This window comes from Camellia sinensis, chromosome 13 (genome assembly GCF_055761805.1).
Source record: "Camellia sinensis isolate YWXY chromosome 13, ASM5576180v1, whole genome shotgun sequence".
NCBI lineage: Eukaryota > Viridiplantae > Streptophyta > Magnoliopsida > Ericales > Theaceae > Camellia > Camellia sinensis.
In genome coordinates, this window is record NC_138973.1 from 75229332 (window position 1) to 75250824 (window position 21493).

The 21493-nt window shown below is 39.9% G+C and overlaps 2 protein-coding genes across 2 annotated transcripts; both read left to right on the top strand.

The window, feature by feature from the left end:
* Positions 1-986: 986 nt before the first annotated feature.
* LOC114281370 (heat shock protein 83) lies at positions 987-7814 on the top strand. The gene is made up of 4 exons (XM_028223813.2): positions 987-1331; positions 1420-1561; positions 1657-1937; positions 6022-7814. The coding sequence occupies exons 1-4, from the start codon at positions 1194-1196 to the stop codon at positions 7582-7584; spliced, it is 2124 nt and encodes a 707-aa protein (XP_028079614.2). The 5' UTR covers positions 987-1193; the 3' UTR covers positions 7585-7814.
* A 1811-nt stretch (positions 7815-9625) lies between these two features.
* Positions 9626-11938, top strand: LOC114281349 (pentatricopeptide repeat-containing protein At3g57430, chloroplastic). The gene has a single exon (XM_028223798.2). The coding sequence runs from the start codon at positions 9737-9739 to the stop codon at positions 11873-11875; it is 2139 nt and encodes a 712-aa protein (XP_028079599.2). The 5' UTR covers positions 9626-9736; the 3' UTR covers positions 11876-11938.
* The last annotated feature ends 9555 nt before the right edge of the window (positions 11939-21493 follow it).

Below are 21493 nucleotides of genomic sequence, written 5' to 3' on the forward strand. Positions count from 1 at the left end.
TGTAAGCTTTACAAATCGTTACCTATATATTCGTTAAAAACCGGGTAAAAACAAAACAAAAAGCTTACTTAAGCACCAGTAACGTAGAAGAGTCTGGAAGCGGGAAAATGAATCGATTCCATAACCTCCCTTTTCACACCATCCCGCCGCTTTCTTCCCACAGAACGAAAAATTATGTGGTGCCCTGGAGCAAGATGTGATGTATTTCTCATCAGAATAATGCTTGGCCCCCTCACCCTTTGCCATGTGATGGGTGGTGATTAGAGGATCAGAAAAAAAAAAGAAAAGAAAAAGAAAATATAACCAATGAGAGAGAGAGGGGGTCAAAAAGGGTGGAAGGAAAAGGAGGATGAATCATTGTTGTTTCTCATCAATCACAATATAATACATTTTATTTTATTTTTTAATTATTTAATATAAATTTATAAATTTTATCACTTTCATTAATCATAATATTATTTGATGATGTCTCCGATCAATCACAATATATTACATTTTATTTTATTTTTTAATTATTTAATATAAATTTATAAATTTTATCTCTTTCATCAATCATAATATTACTTTACGATGTCTCTCGTCAATCACAATATATTAATCTCTTTTTATTTTTTAATTATTTAGGAGTGATTTGGGATGATCTAAGGAGTTATTTGTGATGTACTAAATAAGTGTATTTTTTAATTTTTTATAAAATATAGTTTGAGTTTCAAGTGATGTGGTACAGAGGTGATGTGATTTAAATAAGATGATATGACTTAAATAGGATAGTCACTTTTTAACTTTTTTTGAAGATGCCAAACTAGCCTAAATAAATGTACTTTTTGACTTTTTATAAAATATGTGTTAAATTTGAAATGATGTGATAAAAAGTTGATATGACGTAACTAAGATAATATGACTTAAATAGGATAGTAATTTTTTAATTATTTTAAATTATAACAAACAAAAGATTAATATAAAATCATAAATTTTTCATTAACCGCAATACAATTCGACGCTACCTATGATACCAACTAATAACTTCTCTTCAAGAACACCCGAGGAGAAAACCCTCCCCTCTCTCTACCTGTCACATATAAAACAACAAGCGTCACTCTCTCACATCTATCAACAAGAGTCCTTCACTCACTTCACTCTCTACTCTTTATATACGCATACATATAGCTGCATAGTTCTTGTGATAAGAATCAATGGCGGACGTGCACATGGGCGAAACAGAGACCTTCACTTTCCAAGCGGAGATCAACCAACTCCTGAGTCTCATCATCAACACTTTCTACAGCAACAAAGAGATCTTCCTCCGTGAACTCATCAGCAATGCCTCTGATGTATGTATCAAACAAACATGTATTTATATATTTATATCATTTATATATGTGATATAGGTTTTTGATTCTTCGATGGGTTTTGTTTCAGGCATTGGATAAGATTCGATTCGAGAGCTTAACCGACAAAAGCAAGCTTGATTCTCAACCCGAGCTCTTCATCAGGATCGTCCCTGACAAGGTTAATAAAACCCTCTCCATCATCGATAGCGGTATCGGAATGACTAAAGCAGGTTCTTATCAATCAAATCAAATCAATTTCTTATTTTTTTTTGTATTCGCTTTGAATTCTTTTGTTTCTCATGTAATTTGGTTGATTTGTTATTAGATTTGGTGAATAATTTGGGGACAATCGCGAGGTCGGGGACGAAGGAATTCATGGAGGCGTTGCTAGCAGGGTCTGATGTCAGCATGATCGGTCAGTTCGGTGTAGGGTTTTACTCGGCTTACCTTGTGGCTGACAGGGTCGTCGTGACCACCAAGCATAATGATGATGAGCGGTACGTTTGGGAGTCTCAAGCTGGTGGGTCTTTCACTGTTAGGAGGGATGTTGATGGTGAGCCTCTGGGCAGAGGAACCAAAGTTACACTTTACCTCAAGGAAGATCAGGTACAGTACAAATGCAATCACCTTTTGTACTCTGATTTTGTTGTTTTGCCTGTCTTGGTTAAATGGTTTGCAATCAATGAGAAAATACTTGTGGAGGCTTTGAATTGTTACCCATTTCTGTTCAATTTGAAGTTAGAACTCAATTGAAAAGATAATTGTTAAATTTAAAAATAAAAAAATAAAAAAAAACAACACCACCACCTAATTAGTACACAAACATTTGTTGAAGGTCACCCCATGTGAAAGGGGTGATCCTCATGTCAACAAAGGAAGACAACCAACCAAGTCAAGCTTGGTGGCCACCAACCATGTCAAAAGTCAAGAATGAAGGCTCTCCCACCTACTCCTTTGTGTATAAATAGAGACGGGAGGGAGAGGATGAGATACAGATCAGAAATTAGAGAGTGAGAGCTGTGAGTTGAGTGAGTTTCATCTCCTCCTCTGTATTTTGTATTTTGCTCCATTTTAGTGAAAACTTCTTATTTCTGTCCGTGGATGTAGGCATTGGGCCGAACCACGTAAATATTGTGTTTCCTGTGTGTGTGAGATATATTTTTGGGTGTGTTTGATCCTAACAAGTGGTATCAGAGCCGGTGTTGTGCGTTTTGCGGAAAAACAGAGTGTTGTTCCGAAACTGCCCAGAAATCGTATTGCTCGAAATCAGATTTTGAGCATACCAGGAGCAAGGGCTCGACGAGAGGAGTCCAGAAATATAAAGCAGACACACAACGGAGGCCGGACGCGCCCTCACGCGCCTCTGGAAGTTGGCGCGTGAATCCCAGTCGTGTCACGCGCCTACACGCGCCGTGCAGGCTCCCGGCGCGTGGTTACAGTCTCAGACACGCGCTACACGCACGGACGAAGGTAGACGACGCGTGAGTTGACGCGCGACACGCGCCGCACGCGCGCGCATCAAGCCGCTCGAGCAGGAGCCGCGTTGACCGAGCCGGAGCCGCTGACCGAGCCGGAGCCGCTGACCGAGCCGATGACGCCAGCCTGACGTCAGCATAACTGGAGGAGTAATCTGGTGCTTCGCAGGCGCACCAGATTCTGCCGATCTGCACCGTTAAAATTGTTTTGGCTCGATCTAAGCCATTTGGAGTCCGTTTTTGGTGATCCAATAGTGGTTTCTGACTATTTGGAGTATTCCGGACACATCCGTACGGTCAGATTTTGCAAATAAGTTTTTCAAAAATTCGCAGTTTTATTTTGGCAATCCGAAGTGTTTTTCCGGCTAATTTGAGCAGTCCGGACTTCACAGCAAAGCCTGTTTTTCAAACAGAGATTACTTTCTGGATGATGGAGGAATCCACATCAGCTTCAGGGCCGATGATTCGGTTGAACGCTTCTAATTATGCGATATGGAAGCCGCGGATGGAGGACGTCCTGTATTGTAGAGATTTGTTTGACCCTATAGCGCTAAAGGGGGTCAAACCAGATGGAGACAAGGATGTGGACTGGATAAAAACCAACCGGAAGACTGTCGGTCAAATCAGACAATGGATTGACCACAGTGTGTTCCACCATGTTGCCCAAGAGACAGACGCCTATGCCCTATGGATGAAATTGGAGGGCATGTACCAGTCCAAGACCGCACGGAACAAAGCCTTGATAATGAGAAGGCTTATAAACTTGAAGCTGAAGAATGGTGTGTCTGTTGCTGAACACACCAGTGAATTCCACAGCCTTGTGAACCAGCTTGCATCAATCAAAATGGAGTTGGAGGATGAGATGCAAGCATTATTATTACTCAGTTCCTTACCAGATAGCTGGGAGACGTTGGTGGTTTCTCTCAGTAATTCTGCACCCGAAGGGAAGCTGACCATGGGAATGGTCACAGACGCCTTATTCAACGAGGAGGCAAGGAAGAAAGAGATGGAAGGAGAGCAGTGCCATGCCCTTGTCACAGAAAGTAGAGGCAGAGATAGAGAAAGGGGCAGAGGTAGAGGAAGAAGTAAAAGCAGAGGGCGTTCACAGTTCAGACAGGACAACACGAGGAGGTGTTTTTACTGTGATCAAGAGGATCACGTAATAAGAGATTGCCCAGAGAAAAAGGCGGACAGACAAGCCAAAGAGAAGGCTAAGGGACACGGAGGTCCCTCAACTACAGCAGTTGCAGTGCATTCCTCTGACGATGAAGAGGTGTTGCTTACAATCTCGTCAGAGTTGGAGACACCCGGCTGGATTTTGGATTCAGGGTGTACGTTCCACATATGTGCGGATAAGAAGCTTTTCTCCACTTATCGAAGAGTCAGCGGTAGCACTATCCGGATGGCCAACAACACAGTGAATAGAGTTGTCGGCATAGGGACAGTGCGATTCCTTACTAAGGATGGAAGAAAAGTAATTTTATCTGAGGTCCGACATGTGCCAGGAGTACGGAGGAATCTAATCTCCCTGAGTATGCTAGATCTAAAAGGAAATTGTTTCTCATCTAGTGGCGGGGTTCTTCATGTACGCAGAGGTGATAGAGAAATGTTGCAAGGCAAATTGTGCAACAAACTGTATAGACTGGAAGGAGAAGCTTTGACAAAGATGAGTGTTGTCAAATGCCAGTCAAAGGGTACAAAGAGAGAACATACGCAACCAAAGCGTATGATTGAGCAAGGCTTTCATCAGGAATGGCGAAAACGGTGCACGGGAACGCAAGGAGGCAGTTCAAAGGTGCACAGATCTGAGCCAGTGAAGCCAATCTTGAAGAAAGTTCAGAGCAAAGAAACCAAGTCTGTAGAAACTATGCCAGTGAAGAAGAGAGTTTCTTTTGCTCCCGTGTTAAAGACATTTTGCAACCTCTCAAAAGATGCAAGGGAGGGATGCAATTTCAAGTCGCAAAGTGAGCTTTGCAATGCACTCCAATAAGGGGGTGCAAGCACTATGCACGGAGTTGCATAGTGGTAACTTGTACAGACCGGTGGAAGGTGTCTTGGCAGAAGGGCTAACTGTCAAACATCAGAACGGACGTACAAGTGAGACAGAACCGAACATCAGGGATTGCAGCACAGACAACGGGCGTATGAGATCGCTGGAAGTTGTTCTGAAGTGCAGAAAGCAAAGGCTGGTTGTTCAGAAATAAGCTCCGAGCAAGGAAAATTGAAGATGTTGATGTGTCAAACTCTGAAGTTTTCTAGTTGCTCCCGTGTTTCATCATGCAAGAAGCTGCACGGTAATGCAAGGGTATCCCGAGCAGGGGGTGCAGGGCATCCAATCAGGGGGTGCTTGATACCTTGGCAGCAGGTTTTGTTGTGGATCACCTCACATGGGCTGAGGGGGTGATTGTTGAAGGTCACCCCATGTGAAAGGGGTGATCCTCATGTCAACAAAGGAAGACAACCAACCAAGTCAAGCTTGGTGGCCACCAACCATGTCAAAAGTCAAGAATGAAGGCTCTCCCACCTACTCCTTTGTGTATAAATAGAGACGGGAGGGAGAGGATGAGATACAGATCAGAAATTAGAGAGTGAGAGCTGTGAGTTGAGTGAGTTTCATCTCCTCCTCTGTATTTTGTATTTTGCTCCATTTTAGTGAAAACTTCTTATTTCTGTCCGTGGATGTAGGCATTGGGCTGAACCACGTAAATATTGTGTTTCCTGTGTGTGTGAGATATATTTCTGGGTGTGTTTGATCCTAACAACATTAATATGTGTGTTTGGGAGGGAAGTGCATGCTGTCTTAGACTTGAACCCATAACAAGGTTTAACTGTCATCCCTATAATTGTTAAATAATGGGTGGGAAAAAAAATAATGGTAAAAATATTGTGGCTTTACATGCAAGGCAACATAGACTCAATTTGCACCTCCCATATCTTTGTAATTACTTTAAATTTCACTGATTTGTAATTTCCCTTAAATAATTTGGGTAGTGGATCTCATCTGGGTTTGATGCTTGGCCTAATTTGGAGTTTTGCAATTTGATGTCTGTCTGTGATATGATTTTGTTTAAAATTTTGCAATTCTTCTAATTATGGATTGGGGTTTGGTTGAATGTTGTTGCAATTACTTCCAATGATAAATTATGGGTACAGCATAGGATCTTTAATGGTAGAAGAAGACTAGGTATTGATGTAACTTCATTTTATATGCACAGTTGGAGTACTTGGAGGAGAGGAGGTTGAAGGAACTTGTGAAGAAGCACTCTGAGTTCATCAGCTACCCAATCTACCTCTGGACAGAGAAGACAACAGAGAAAGAAATTAGTGACGACGAAGATGAGGAAATCAAGAAAGAAGAGGGAGGTGATGTTGAGGAAGTCGATGAGGAGAAGGAGAAAAGCACCAAGAAGAAGAAGAAGAAGATCAAGGAGGTGTCCCACGAATGGGAGCTAATTAACAAACAGAAACCTATTTGGCTGCGAAAACCTGAAGAGGTCACCAAGGAGGAATATGCTGCATTCTACAAGAGCCTGACCAATGATTGGGAGGAGCACCTTGCTGTAAAACACTTCTCTGTTGAGGGTCAGCTTGAATTCAAGGCCATCCTCTTTGTACCGAAAAGGTCACCATTTGACCTCTTTGACATGCGGAAAAAGATGAACAACATTAAGCTTTATGTTCGGAGGGTGTTTATCATGGACAATTGCGAAGAGCTCATCCCAGAGTACCTCGGATTTGTCAAGGGTGTTGTGGACTCTGATGACCTACCTCTCAACATTTCTCGTGAAACGCTTCAGCAGAACAAGATCCTGAAGGTGATCAGGAAGAATCTTGTGAAGAAGTGCATTGAGATGTTCAATGAAATTGCAGAGAACAAAGAGGACTACAAGAAGTTCTATGAAGCTTTTTCCAAGAACCTTAAGTTGGGTATTCATGAAGACAGCCAGAACAGGGCTAAGCTCGCTGATCTTCTCCGCTACTATTCGACAAAAAGTGGCGATGAGATGACAAGCTTGACGGACTATGTCACTAGGATGAAGGAGGGGCAGAAGGACATCTATTACATTACCGGTGAGAGAAAAAAGGCTGTTGAGAACTCACCGTTCTTGGGAAAGCTAAAGAAAAAGGGTTATGAAGTGCTCTTCATGATTGATGCAATTGATGAGTACGTTGTTGGTCAGTTGAAGGAGTATGATGGGAAGAAGCTGGTTTCAGCAACCAAGGAAGGATTGACTCTAGAGGATGACTCGGAGGAAGAGAAAAGGAAAAGGGAGGAAAAGAAGAAGTCTTTCGATTCACTCTGCAAAGTGATAAAGGATATCTTAGGAGACGGGGTGGAGAAGGTGGTTGTGTCTGGTAGAATTGTGGACTCCCCTTGCTGTGTGGTGACTGGAGAATATGGTTGGACTGCGAATATGGAGAGGATCATGAAGGCTCAGGCTTTGAGGGACAATAGCATGAGCTCTTACATGTCGAGCAAGAAGACAATGGAGATTAACCCAGATAATGGGATAATGGAGGAGCTAAGGAAGAGGGCTGAGGTTGACAAGAACGACAAATCGGTGAAGGATTTGGTAATGCTGCTGTATGAGACTGCACTTCTGACTTCTGGGTTCAGCCTTGATGAGCCAAGCACATTTGCTGCTAGAATTCATAGGATGCTGAGGTTGGGTTTGAGCATTGATGAGAATGTGAGTGGTGGTGATGGTGATGATGCTGATATGCCTCCACTGGAAGAGGAGGGGAATGAAGAGAGCATGATGGAGGAAGTTGACTAGTAAGAAATGTGGTACTGGCCGTAGAGACGAAGAACTTGAATTCTGCTGTGATGTGAGATCGGTTCAAAGCGACGTTTGTTAATAGCTCCCTTTTGTTTGTTGTTTTTTTTTTTTTTTTTGAAGGTTTTTGTTTTTTTGTTGTTGTTGTTTGGTGTCCTTGGGTCGTTGTCAAATGTAATAATAATCTATGAACAACTTAATAGTAGATGAACGAGACCTAGCTTTTAAAATCTCTCTTGCTCACTTGTATACTATTTTATGTTGACGAGGCATGATGGATGATGTCTATAGAACAATCTCTCCTCTCTTCTCTGCAATTTTTTTTTTTTGCAATAATCAAAATTGTTATTAGAATAATTGTATTTTGAGTTTGAATCATATTTATTTAAATCATAATTGACTGTATTTTTTGTTTAAATTACATATTTAAATTAGTATTTAATTAAATTAATTAGGTTTGAAATATTCAAAATGTAAATAATTTTTTGGGTCAGTTCTCAACTTTAATTGGACTCCGGACGGTGAGATTAATTTTTTTTGGGTCAGTCCAGTGGTGAGGTTAATTTTTTGGATTAGTCCGGTGCTGTTTAAAAATTAAAAAAAAAAAAAGGAAAAAGAAGAAGTTAGGATGGTTATGAAAGCAGAAAAAATATTTAATTTTTTTTTTAAAGAAAAAAAAGGATGAACTATAGTTTATTTTCTTTGAAATTTAGAAAAATTTATAAATGATTACGTTGATTTTTTTTTTTAATAAGATTATAAGATCAAAATAAATATAGATGGCATAAAGACAATGATAATGTGAAAAAAAAATGATAATTGTGAGGACGTAATTTTGAGTTGTTCACATGACCTAGGTTACTAATCGATGTACCATGTGGATAGTTCTTATTTACCGAGGCATGAGCAGATCACACACGGATTCGAGATGTTTGGATGAGGAAAAAGAGTTTTAGATCATGACAAAGTCTCTGTTTGGATAAGTGAAAATTCTAGAAAGAGTTAATCTTAATTCGGATTGGAAGAGTCCAAGATAAGTATTATCTTTGATATAGGGATAAGATTTCTAGGGAAAAGTTGACACTAGTAGTTGTTTGAGATGTGCTATATAAGTGCACTTTTTAACTTTTTGGTTAAGAAAGTAAAGAAAGAAGATGTATGTTTGGGATAATTTTTTGACTTTTTAAGAAAAAATATGTAATAAAATATTGTAGTAAAATTAAAATGACAATTTTACCCTTTTGACTTTTTGAGTAGTTGAATTCATAAGGCAAAATAATAATTTTGTCCTAGTGACTTCCCCCATGAGTTACCCTTGAATAATATAGACTTTTTAACTTTTGAATAAATTACACTGATACCCCTTGAGGTTTATGTTTATTATAGTTCACCCCCTCACATTTGAGAAATTACACTGACTCCCTTGTTAATTTAATTTTATGTATGATGATCATTACGGTGAGGGAGGAACTGTTATAAAACTTTAAACCTCATGAGGCAATCTGTAATGAAACTTTAAACCTTGGGGCGGAGGATGTAATTTTCAAAAGGTGAGGGGAGAACTGTAATAAACATAAATCTCTAGGGGTGTCAATGTAATTTACCCTTAACTTTTCTAGTAACTTTTTGATTTTTTGATTTTATTTTAGTTTATTCCAAACAAGGCTTAACTATTATATAAAGAAGGCACCGTGTAAGTTTAAGGCACGCTTTTACTTTTGAATTATTTGTTTAGCCGATATCTTTAAGAGATAGTCGACTGAATTAATCGTCGGAGTACGATTTTATTGTTTTTCTATGTGCTCATGTTAAGTTTCTCTATTTTCTCACGTACTCTTAATTTCCAAAATCTTGAAAAAGCGATCTGATCTGTTGTGAAGTCATGTTCATAATAATATTATTTTTTATTCGTACTATGAACGAATTTTTAATAAAAAAAGATAAAGTATTATAAATTAAAATATTAAAAAATTTTAATATATTTATATTAAATTTATAAAATACATTGTATTTTTTTTCCAATGTCAAAAAGAGGAAAACAATGAAAGGATTTATAGGCACTACTATTTACATTTTGGTTGGTTTCTATGCAATTTTTTTGGGACTCTTGTTTCATTTTCCTGATGCCAAGGACACCTCAACTTAGGTCAAAATGTACTCTCTCCACCAGCATTCCCTCAGTTCATCTTCTTCCCAAACCCATACTAACCAAGATTTTCAGGTTGACACACACAAGACTAATAATGACAACCCAAAACTCCATCATCTCTCACTTAATGAAGCCATTTTCAGCGACACAGTATCTTCAATACGTATTTGCACCACTGCAAAGAACTTGAAACTTGGTTCTTCCATTCACGCCAAAATTTTGAAATCAGGGCTTCATACCGATGTCTCCATTACCAACTCTCTCCTCAACATGTACACAAAATGCGAGCACATGGACTATGCTTCAAAAGTGTTCGACGATATGCCTAACAGAACAGTTGTGTCCTGGACCACAATAATGTCCTGTTATTGCCAAAAAGGATTTGCCGATGAAGTACTATCCCTTTTTAATCAGATGTTAGAAAGTTTGCCTCCTAATGAATTTACTCTAGCTGTTCTGCTTCAAGCTTGTGCCCAGAAAGGTGACCCGGAACTTGTAAAGGTTATTCACTGTTTCGCGGTAAAATTTGGGTTTCATGATGATAATTTTTTCCAGAATTCTTTGATAGATGCGTACGCAAAATGTGGGATTCTTGGGGCTGTTGAAGAAGTGTTGGAGAGATTTAGTTGCAGAGATGTGGTTTCTTGGACTTCGGCAATTTCAGGTCATGTGGGCAATGGCATGATGAAGAGAGCTCTTGAATTGTTCTTTTTGATGCAAGAAGATGGGGTTGAACCAAATGAGGTAACAATTTTAAGCATTTTACAAGCATGTTCTAAGATTAAGAAATGGCGTGTTTTTCAATGGATACACGGATTGGTTATGAAGACTGGATTGTGTCAAAATGGGCTTGTGATGAATTCTTTAGTTGAGATGTATGCTGTTAATGGGTACTTGAATGAAGCTATGGAAATTTTTTGCCACTTCTGTTTCACCGGTGAAGCTTTGTATCTGAGTTCTGAAACCGTGGCAACCCTTCTTCAGGGTTGTGGTCATTCTGGCTTTTTCATGCTTGGGGAAGAGATCCATGGGTACTTGATTAAACATGGATTTTTTCCAAACACTATTGTAGAGAACTCTCTCATGGACGTGTATGGTGAAAGTGGAAAACTTGATTTTGCATTTCAAATATTTAGAACGATGAGCTTCAAAGATATAATCACTTGGAACACCTTGATGGCATGCCTTGGGAAGAGTGAACGATCCAGTGAAGTATTAAAGCTTCTTAGTGAGATTCACACGTATGGCGAACAAGATAACATTTACCCTGATTTCATTACAATGCTTGCATCGATTCAAGCATGTTCAAATTTGGCATCCTTGTGGCTTGGTCAAGTAATTCATGGATATACAATGAGATCTGGCCTAATTTTAGACATTTTGGTTCAAAATTCTCTTATAGATTTGTATGGAAAGTCGGGAAGGTTAGATTTTGCAGAGCAGGTTTTTGAAGATATGCCTGTAAGAGATCTGGGATCCTGGAATTCATTGATTGCAGCATATGGCATCAATGGAGATGGAGCCTCTGCTTTGCAAATTTTCAGCAAACTGAAGAAATTAGGGATCTATCAACCGAATGCGATTACATTTGTCAACATTCTCTCTTCTTGTGCGCATGCAGGATTGATAGAAGAAGGTTTTGAAATTTTTGACAGCATGAACAGAGATTATGGAATTGATCCGAGAATGGAACATGTTGCTTGTATGGTTAATCTCTTGGGCAGGTCGGGAAAACTCAAGGAAGCAGAAGCTTTCGTGGAGAAGATGACAGTGAAGCCAGGCCCGGATGTGTGGGGAGCTCTGTTAGGTGCTTGTGCTCTCTTTAGTAATGTTGAGATAGCTGAAAGAGCAGCGAGCAAACTTTTTGTGTTGGAACCGAATAGCAGTGTTTGGAGAGTAGCAATGTCTAATGTGTATGCAAGCGTTGGTAGGTGGGAGGATGCGGCAAAGGTAAGAGCGGAGGTGAGGGAATTGGAGGAACTCAGAAAGGAAGGAGGGTGGAGCAGTGTGGAGGTGAAAGGGGACATGCACAGGTTTATGGTAGCTGATATAAGCCACCCTGAGAGTAAGATGATCTACAAGGTCCTCAATGGAATACGGGAACATATTAGAGATAAAATAGAAGAAATAACATTTGTATAATTGGAGCAACTTTGTTAAAATATAATAATAACTAGTCATTTAACTATTGAACCATTCAAGAAAGCACAACTAGTTAAAATTAAATATGAGATGTTCTCTTTTATTGGGTAACTCGAAGTCATCTCTAACCCTAACAATTTAGAAGATTAATTTCTCTGCATGTACAGAATTGCTGAAAACCACATGCTTCGGGAAAACTGGCCACACATCATGAAAATATTTCTTCAAAGGTTTGATCAACAATTTCATATTTAAAAAAAAAAAAAAAAAGAAGAAGAAGAAGAGAGAGAGGACGAAAAGAACAGGTAAATAGCACAGCCATAATTGTAAAACATGATCGTGAAATAACTAAATCTTGGCCATGCCTTCCATTGAGCATTCATTATGCAACAGAGAACAAAAACGTATATATAATGACAAATGACAAATGTTGCTTTTTTAATTTTTTTTGAATTCCGATGCAACAATCTCCGAAGAAAACAAAGAAAAGTGGCTCCCAAACTCTCAATCTAGTACCAAAATGCTGTCAGGCAAGCTACATAGATATCATAAAATCAAATAAGATAATATTTCATTATTCCAAAGATATGGTGACAAAGCAAATTAAAGGAAAATGTTTGAGAGCCACAATTTTTGTGGTCATAATGGTTCAAAACTATCAAAACGACGTCGTTTTGGCATGTTTTGCACCCAAAATGACGTCGTTTTGACTGTTTTGAGCCATTGTGGCCACAAAAATTGTGGCCCTCTAGCATTGTTGCAAATTAAATTCATAAATAGAGGTTTCCAACATCAAACAATTTAGTAACATAATTTGAAAATCCTGTCCCAACATCAAACAATGTAATGCTTATTCACAACATGGAGTGTTCACATTGAAACCACTTAAACTTTGCATAACTGATCAATTTAACATTTCAAAAGCCAAAATAAAGAAGTAACATCATTTGAAGGACAAAGAGTTTCACAAATCATTTCACTTGATTTGAATCAACCATCTAAATACGTTCATGAAATTCACTTGATTTGAATCTCACACAAACACACACTTTCATTAGTCCGTCCGGCAAGACATTCATTCATTCATTCATTTTGAAATCTCTACATAGCTCGATAATTTACACAATGTTAGTATGCACAAACATAAATAAATGGGAGGGTAGTTTGAAAATTATTGCATTGATGGGATGTATGAGGACCAACAGAAAGGTGATTTAATTATTTGTTTCATTTCCTATGTTGACCACTCAAAGTTGTAACTCTTAACTAGATTGGTGGACATTATTCAAATAAAATGCTCCACCAAATAACTTGAGTATTATCACTATTCACCACAAATGATACTGTTAGATTTGACTAAAACATTTTTCTTAAGTTTTTTTGATCAATCGCCAACGATTTAATTTCTAAAATAATGTAGAACCAAGCCCCTAAGAACTTCTAGCAACAACTTTTAGAACAACCTAATAATCCAAGCAATGACATAAATCACTGAACCACATTCTAGTAACCAAAGAGCCACATCAAACCAAAAAACTTAAGCCTTTTTATAATCATGTATTACTTTGGCTTGATTTGAAGGCTTGCAAGGGTTGGGACCAAGCCCTCTACATCCTTTGATAATACATTATTTATTTATTTATAATTAAGAAAAAGTTGCATGGCTCCACGTAAAAGGGTATAGTAGAGGAAATATATTCCCCCACTTTTTTTGTGTGCTTTCTGATTCTATAAAAGGTCATTGGTCATGACCTCTAACTTCCATTATTTTATATGTCACGACCCCAAACCGCCCCTAGTAGGATGGTGCCGTGATGGCCAGTAATCCGAGATTATCGAAGGCCAATTTTCAAAATCCACACACAACAGAGTATAAATATATGGGGCTCACAAGTACAGAAGCAACACATACAATCAGGTTAGTCCATAAGAGCTGTGCGTAAGTCAAATGAAATGGCAAACATCTTCACATGGATTACAACTTAGTACAAATGAAGTAAAGTACTTATTACATCCTGATCAAAAGGCTTCTCAAGCCGACGTGTGCAAAATACAAGTATTACAAGTCGAGAAGCATAATTTTCAAGACTGCCGACGTAAATACAAGTCAAGCCGACATAACAAAAATCCAAAACAAGCTCGTGAATCACATCTAGGCGTCACCGCCTTCTTGCTCATCACCTACATATATATAGAGAGGGTGAGCTTGAATACTCAGTGAATGGTATAAATAATAAAGGGTTTGCATGAATAATAGCCGAAGTCTTTTCAAAACGATACATATCAAAACTTTATATAACAAGGGATGGACCTCGTCCATCTAGCAAATCTTTAAAGCTTCAAGGGATGCTTACTAGCATCAACATATTACAAATGATGACATTCTGGACAAACGAAACCACGCGGTAAACCGTCAGTGGCAAAACAAAACAAAGCAAGGGAGATATCTCAAACAATGGTGCAGTTGCATTATAGTCCCCTGGCACTAAGGACTTTCAAAACAAGAGGTGCAGTTGCATTATAGTCCCCTGGCACTAAGGACTTTCCGAGAAGGTCATCAAAACAAGATAATGCTTGATATACAAAATAGGGACAATCATTCATGCTTAACAAATACTTTTCAAAACAAAGTAAAGCAAAGCTCATCAAAACATTGATAACACAGCTTTATTAAAAATACCACTCACATAGTTCTTCAAACGTCGGGGTCAAGGCAAGTCCAAGTCCTACAAACACATGGCAAAGTCTATTGAATGCACTTCTCAAAACAAGTCTTGCATGCATGCAAATGACCTCGGCATCCTTCAAAAACTAAGTCAAATCAAAACAAAACACAGTTTCTTATCTCGGGAAAACATGCTGGGCAACAACCAGGTCTAGGCCGAGGTCCCACACCTCCTTGCCGAGGTGTGGCCTCGATGGCCACATTCAAGGAAATGAAGTCGGGAAAATCTGGGTTTCCCTCTCTTGAAGAACATGACGAACATGAAGAACATGAACATGAGGAAGATGAATGCAAAGATCATAATTTGCTATTACAAAATCTGAGATTTCATGCTAACAATCCGAAATCATGGACCTGGGTACCCATACTCGAAGATCTTATGAAAACAAACACAAAAACATGAACCTTAATGCAAACTTTCGGATCAAATAAGGTTTTTCTTCAAGAACACATGAAAACCATTCTCTCTTTCTAAAACCAACTTTAAATCAATGCATGACGCGCAAAATAAGTTTGATCGTGCAATGCAGCTAGATGATCAATAAGAACAACAAGAGGTGATTAAGATTCTAACCTCAAAACTCGAATCTAACGGTTCAAACTCCCACGATCAAGCTTGGAAGTTCACTCTCTTACTCAAAGGCTTCACCTTCTTCTTCCTAGAGTCTCTCTCTCTGAAAGGCAAGGCTTGATACAAAAATATATGTTTTTCTCTCGATAGTCACTGACTTAACCCTCTGCTGGGACACGTGGTATCGGCTGATTGGTTCTACTCAAAAAGGCGACCAAGACCATGACAAAGTGTGTTCAACAAGCTAGACGGCAAGAGCACTCCGGTAAGTGATGATCTCGGCTAAGGGCAAAGCTTCGACAAGTAGGGTGGCAATGACCTTGGCTAGGAAGGACAACACTTGACTAAGCTGTGCCACACCTTGGCCTAGATGTGCCACACCTCGGCCTAGGTTGTACCATTCCAGGAACAAAATCACTAAGTGCAAGGATCAGGGATCTAGAACGACTAGATAATAACATCTCGACCTAGATGATGCACATCTCGGCCTAGGTGACGCGTACCTCAGCCTAGATGGTCACATCTCAGCCAATATGCCAGGATGAAGATGGAGGTCAACCGAAGTGGTTCCAAGATAGTTCTAAGTGTGGAAAGGTTCAAAGGTGTCTAGGCTTAAGATGACCTCGGCAACACACCAGGCAAGAACAAAGCATGCAAGCAACACTCAAGCAAAACAAGACAAGATATGCAAATGCACACAACAAAGCAAGATCATACATAAATGTATGCAAGTATGACTAAGTTGAAGTGAGGGTTGTTACATCCTACCCCCCTTAAAGAAGTTTGGTCCTCAAACTTGAGTTACCTTGTTCCAAAAACAATTCTAGATGTCGGACTTTCATTTCCTCTTCCATTTCCCATGTAGCATCCTCACCGTAATGCTCATTCCATTCAACTTTCACCATTGGTATCGACTTACTTTTCAACTGCTTCACTTGCCTATCGCCAATCCGTATCGGCTTCTCTTCGTAGCCTAAATCTTCATTAATTACAATTCTGAAATAGTCGATCACATGTAGTGGATCTCGAATATACTTCCTCAACATCGAAATATGAAACACATTATGGACTTGGCTCAATCCTGGCGGCAAAACAAGTCTGTAGGCAGCGAGGTTAACCTTCTCAAGAACTTCAAAAGGCCCGATGTAACGGGGTGCTAACTTACGCTTCTTCCCAAATCTTGTAACTCCTTTCATCGGCGAAATCTTTAGGAACACATGGTCTCCGACTTCAAATTCTAACTCTCTTCTTCTCTGGTCAACATAACTCTTCTGTCGACTCTGTGCGGTTTTGATTCTTTGCTGAATGAGCTTAACCTTCTCGGTTGTTACTTGAATTAACTCGGGACCAAGCAGAGCTTTGTCTCCTACCTCGGTCCAACATATTGGCGACCTGCACTTTCTTCCATACAGTGCTTCATACGGCGCCATGCCAATGCTAGCTTGATAACTGTTGTTGTAGGTAAATTCCACCAATGGCAAATGTACTCCCCAACTTCCTTGGAGGTCTAATATACATAGTCTAAGAATATCTTCAAGTGTCTGAATCGTCCTCTCTGTTTGCCCATCAGTCTGGGGATGGAAAGCTGTGCTAAACCTCAACTCGGCTCCGAAAGCTCTTTGTAGGCTCTGCCAAAATCTGGAAACCAACTTCGGATATCGGTCCGACACAATTGACATCAGCACTCCATGAAGTCTAACAATCTCATTCACATACAACAAAGCAAGTTTATCGGCGTTGAAGGTGGTCTTAACAAGCAAGAAGTGTGCTGACTTAGTTAGTCTATCCACGATAACCCAAGTCGAATCCATACCCTTTTGTGTCTTCGGCAAACCAACCACAAAGTCCATGGAGATGTGCTCCCATTTTCACTCAGGAATCGGTAAAGGTTGGAGAAGTCCTGCTGGCCTTTGATGTTCTGCTTTCACTTGTTGACAATACAGACACTAGAACGCGAACTCGGCTATTTCTCCTTTCATATTCGGCCACCAAAACGTCTGCTTCACATCCTGATATATCTTGGTGTTCCCTGGGTGAACAGCAAACTTGGAACCATGAGCTTCCTGCAAAATTTTTTCTTTTCAACTCTGGGATGTCGGCCACACACAATCTTCCTTCAAACTTGAGCACTTGATTTTCTATGGTGTATCCTGATCTCGGCTTTGTGATAATCTCATCGGCTACCCTCTTGAAGAATTCATCCTCCATCTGTCTTGTCTTTACTTCCTCAACAATAGTCGGCTCCACTAAGATCGTGGTTAGACATGCCAAATTTCCAACCATCTTTCTGTTCAAAGCGTCGGCTACGGTGTTAGCTTTACCTAGGTGATATTGAATTTGCATGTCGTAGTCTTTCAACAACTCAAGCCATCTTCTCTGTCTCATATTCAATTCTTTCTAAGTGAATAAGTACTTTAAACTCTTATGATCTGTAAAAACCTGACAAGAAGCTCCATACAAGTAGTGATGCCAAATATTTAAAGCAAATACCACGGCCGCTAGTTCTAAATCATGGGTAAGATAATTCTTTTCGTGTGGCTTCAACTGACGAGATGCATATGCTATGACCTTACCTTTTTGCATTAATACACAACCCAAACCCTTATGCGAAGCATCACTATAAACATGAAACTCTTCATTACCTGACGGTAGTACAAGAACTGGTGCTGCGACTAACCTCGTCTTCAACTCCTAGAAGGCTGCTTCCCTATCCTTAGTCCATTCGTAAGTCGTTCTCTTCTTAGTCAGTTGTGTTAACGGAATTGCAATATTTGAGAAATCCTTTACGAACTTTCTATAATAACCTGCAAATCCCAGAAAACTACGAACCTCGGACACATTAGTCGGCCTCGGCCGATTCACAACGGCTTCAATTTTACTAGGATCGACTGAAATACCATTGCTATCAATTACATGGCCCAAAAATGAAATAGTGGAAAGCCAAAACTCACACTTGTTAAACTTAGCATACAATTTCTGATCCCTCAAAGTCTGTAAGGTAAGTCTCAAATGGTCCTCGTGTTCAGCTTTGCTCTTAGAGTAGATCAATATATCATTGATGAAGACAACCACAAACTCATCTAGATATGGCTTAAAGACTCTGTTCATCAAATCCATGAATGCTGCAGGGGCATTGGTCACTCCAAAAGGCATTACTAAAAACTCGTAGTGGCCATACCTCGTCCGAAAAGAGGTCTTCTCAACATCCTCGGCTTTGACTTTAAGCTGATGATAGCCCGACCTAAGGTCAATTTTGGAAAAGACTCGTGCTCCTTACAACTGATCAAACAAATCATCTATCCTCGGTAACGGGTATTTATTCTTAATGGTTACCTTATTCAGTTCCCAGTAATCAATACAAAGACGGAGTGTACCATCCTTCTTCTTAACAAACAAGACGGGTGCTCCCCAAGGTGAAGTGCTCGGTCTAATAAAACCCTTATCTAGCAACTCTTGTAGTTGAAGTTTCAATTCCTTGAGCTCGGCAGGGGCCATCCTATAGGGTGTTTTAGAGATGGGCTGGGTTCCCGACATGATGTCAACGGTAAATTCTACCTCTCTATCAGCGAAGTGACCAGACAAATCATTTAGAAAGACGTCGGGGAATTCATTAACAACTGGGACGTCGGGTATCTCAACACTTCTATTCAGATTACTTAGTACACTACACAAATAACCTTGACACACTTTTTGGACCAACTTATAGGCTTTCATGGATGAAATTAAGTAAGGTGGGGATACTACTCCTTTACCCTGAAACGTGACCTCGGCTAGTTTTGGGGGTTTTAACGTAACACTTTTAGAAACACAATTTATGGATGCGTGTTTTGCCACTAACCAATCCATCCCCAATATAACATCAAAATGAGTTATGTCCAATGGCATTAAATTAGCTAACAATTCAACATTCCCAATCACAACAACACATGCTCGATAGATGGATGCAACATTCATAGATCTCCCAGATGGAGTAGATACAGATAACACATAATCAAGGGGTTCCAGTTTCCTATTAATCTTCTCGGCAAACTTAGCAGAAATGAATGAATGCGTAGAACCCGAATTAATCAATACATATGCATTTTGAGAGCAAATTGGGAGTATACCTGACACCACTATCTCAGCATTCTGAGTGTCTCCTGGTACTAGTGCAAAAACTCTGCCTTGCCTCATCTGTCCTTTCCTAACGTTACCTTTCTCTATGAAACCCGAGGTATTCTCATATTTCTTACCATCATCAGCCTTTGTTTTAGGACAGTCCCTCACAAAATGACCTATTTCACCACATTCGTAACAAGCTCTAGACGCCCGACGACAGACCCCGAAATGTGGCTTCCCACAACTTGAACATGTCGGCTTAGTTCCACTTTCCTTCCTTGGGTTGCTTGAACTTCCAACATTCGCTTTTTTCTTGGTACCAAATTGTGTTCGGCGATTGTCATAATTCTGCCTCTTCCTTTGGTTCTCTCATGAACTCTGATATCTGTTCAAGTTAGCTTCGGCCAGAATGGCTTTGTCCAGTACTCCGGCGTAAGTCGGCATATTGAGCATGTTAACTCGGTCTTGTATCGGTCCACGAAGCCCACTTTCAAACTTCCTAGCCTTCATATATTCATCGTTGACCATGTGGGGTGCATACCTCGCTAACTCGGTAAAGGCATGGTCGTATTCAGCTACTATTCTACTGCCCTGCGTCAAAATCTGGAATTCGGTAGTCTTGCGATCTCGAACACTTAGGGGAAAATGCTTGGTGTAAAACAATTCCAAAAATCGGGTCCAGGTCAAATCTGGATTGCCTTCTCGAACCATCATCCACCATCTGCGAGCGTCATCATCTAGTGTAAAGGCTGCTAATGTCACCTTCTGGGTGTCGGTCCTGGAAAAGATCTCGAACAACTTTTCCATTTCCAAAACCCACGCTTCGGCTTTCATCGGCTCTATACCCACTTGGAATCTCGGTGGCTTCATTTTCTTGAACTCTCTGATCAAAGCTATCGTGCCGTCCCCATATAAAGCTGGCTGTGGGAGCACTTGTGGTACTGGAGGAGGTGGAGGTGGAACTGCATTTCGGCCGTTCGTCTGCTCGGCCTGAGTCGATGTAGCACTAGCGTACTGCTGTCTTGTCTGCCTTAACTCGCGGGCCAAACCTTCAACTAACCTTTCCTGTCTGTTTAATCTGTCCTCGGACTAATCTCGGTCAACTGGAGGTCTACCTCTCCTCATGATACTATGAGTATGCAAAATGTGACTCTAAAACAAAATGAACAAATAAACACGTAGGCAAGTAACAATTAAGCATGCCGAGATGATGCACACCTTGTTCAAATAGCAAGCAATATGATGCAACCCTAACGTCCTTCTAAGGGGAAATCCTATGCTCTTTAGGACTCAAAGTGTGTGAATAACGTATACTAAGGAACTTGTGCTCTGATACCATTCTGTCACGACCCCAAACCGCCCCTAGTAAGATGGTGCCGTGATGGCCAGTAATCCGAGATTACCGAAGGCCAATTTCCAAAATCCACACACAACAAAGTATAAATATATGGGGCTCACAAGTACGGAAGCAATATATACAATCAGATTAGTCCATAAGAGCTGTGCGTAAGTCAAATGAAATGGCAAACATCTTCACATGGATTACAACTTAGTACAAATAAAGTAAAGTACTTATTACAACCTGATCAAAAGGCTTCTCAAGCCGACGTGTGCAAAATACAAGTATTACAAGTCGAGAAGCATAATTTTCAAGACTGCCAACGTAAATACAAGTCAAGCCGACATAACAAAAATCCAAAACAAGCTCGCGAATCACATCTAGGCGTCACCGCCTTCTTGCTCATCACCTACATATATATAGAGAGGGTGAGCTTGGATACTCAGTGAATGGTATAAGTAATAAAGGGTTTGCATGAATAATAGCTGAAGTCTTTTCAAAACGATACATATCAAAACTTTATATAACAAGGGATGGACCTCGTCCATCTAGCAAATCTTTAAAGTTTCAATGGATACTTACTAGCATCAACATATTACAAATGATGACATTCTGGACAAACGAACCCACGCGGTAAACCGCCAGTGGCAAAACAAAACAAAGCAAGGGATATATCTCAAACAATGGTGCAGTTGCATTATAGTCCCCTGACACTAAGGACTTTCAAAACAAGAGGTGCAGTTGCATTATAATCCTCTGGCACTAAGGACTTTCAAAACAAGAGGTGCAGTTGCATTATAGTCCCCTGGCACTAAGGACTTTCCGAGAAGGGCATCAAAACAAGATAATCCTTGATATACAAAATAGGGACAATCATTCATGATT

Coding starts and splice junctions, on each gene's coding strand:
- LOC114281370 (XM_028223813.2), top strand. CDS start 1,194: ATGGCGGACGTGCACATGGGCGAAACAGAGACCTTCACTTTCCAAGCG. Junction 1,332..1,419: donor TCATCAGCAATGCCTCTGAT/GTATGTATCAAA, acceptor GTTTTGTTTCAG/GCATTGGATAAGATTCGATT. Junction 1,938..6,021: donor TTTACCTCAAGGAAGATCAG/GTACAGTACAAA, acceptor TTATATGCACAG/TTGGAGTACTTGGAGGAGAG.
- LOC114281349 (XM_028223798.2), top strand. CDS start 9,737: ATGTACTCTCTCCACCAGCATTCCCTCAGTTCATCTTCTTCCCAAACC.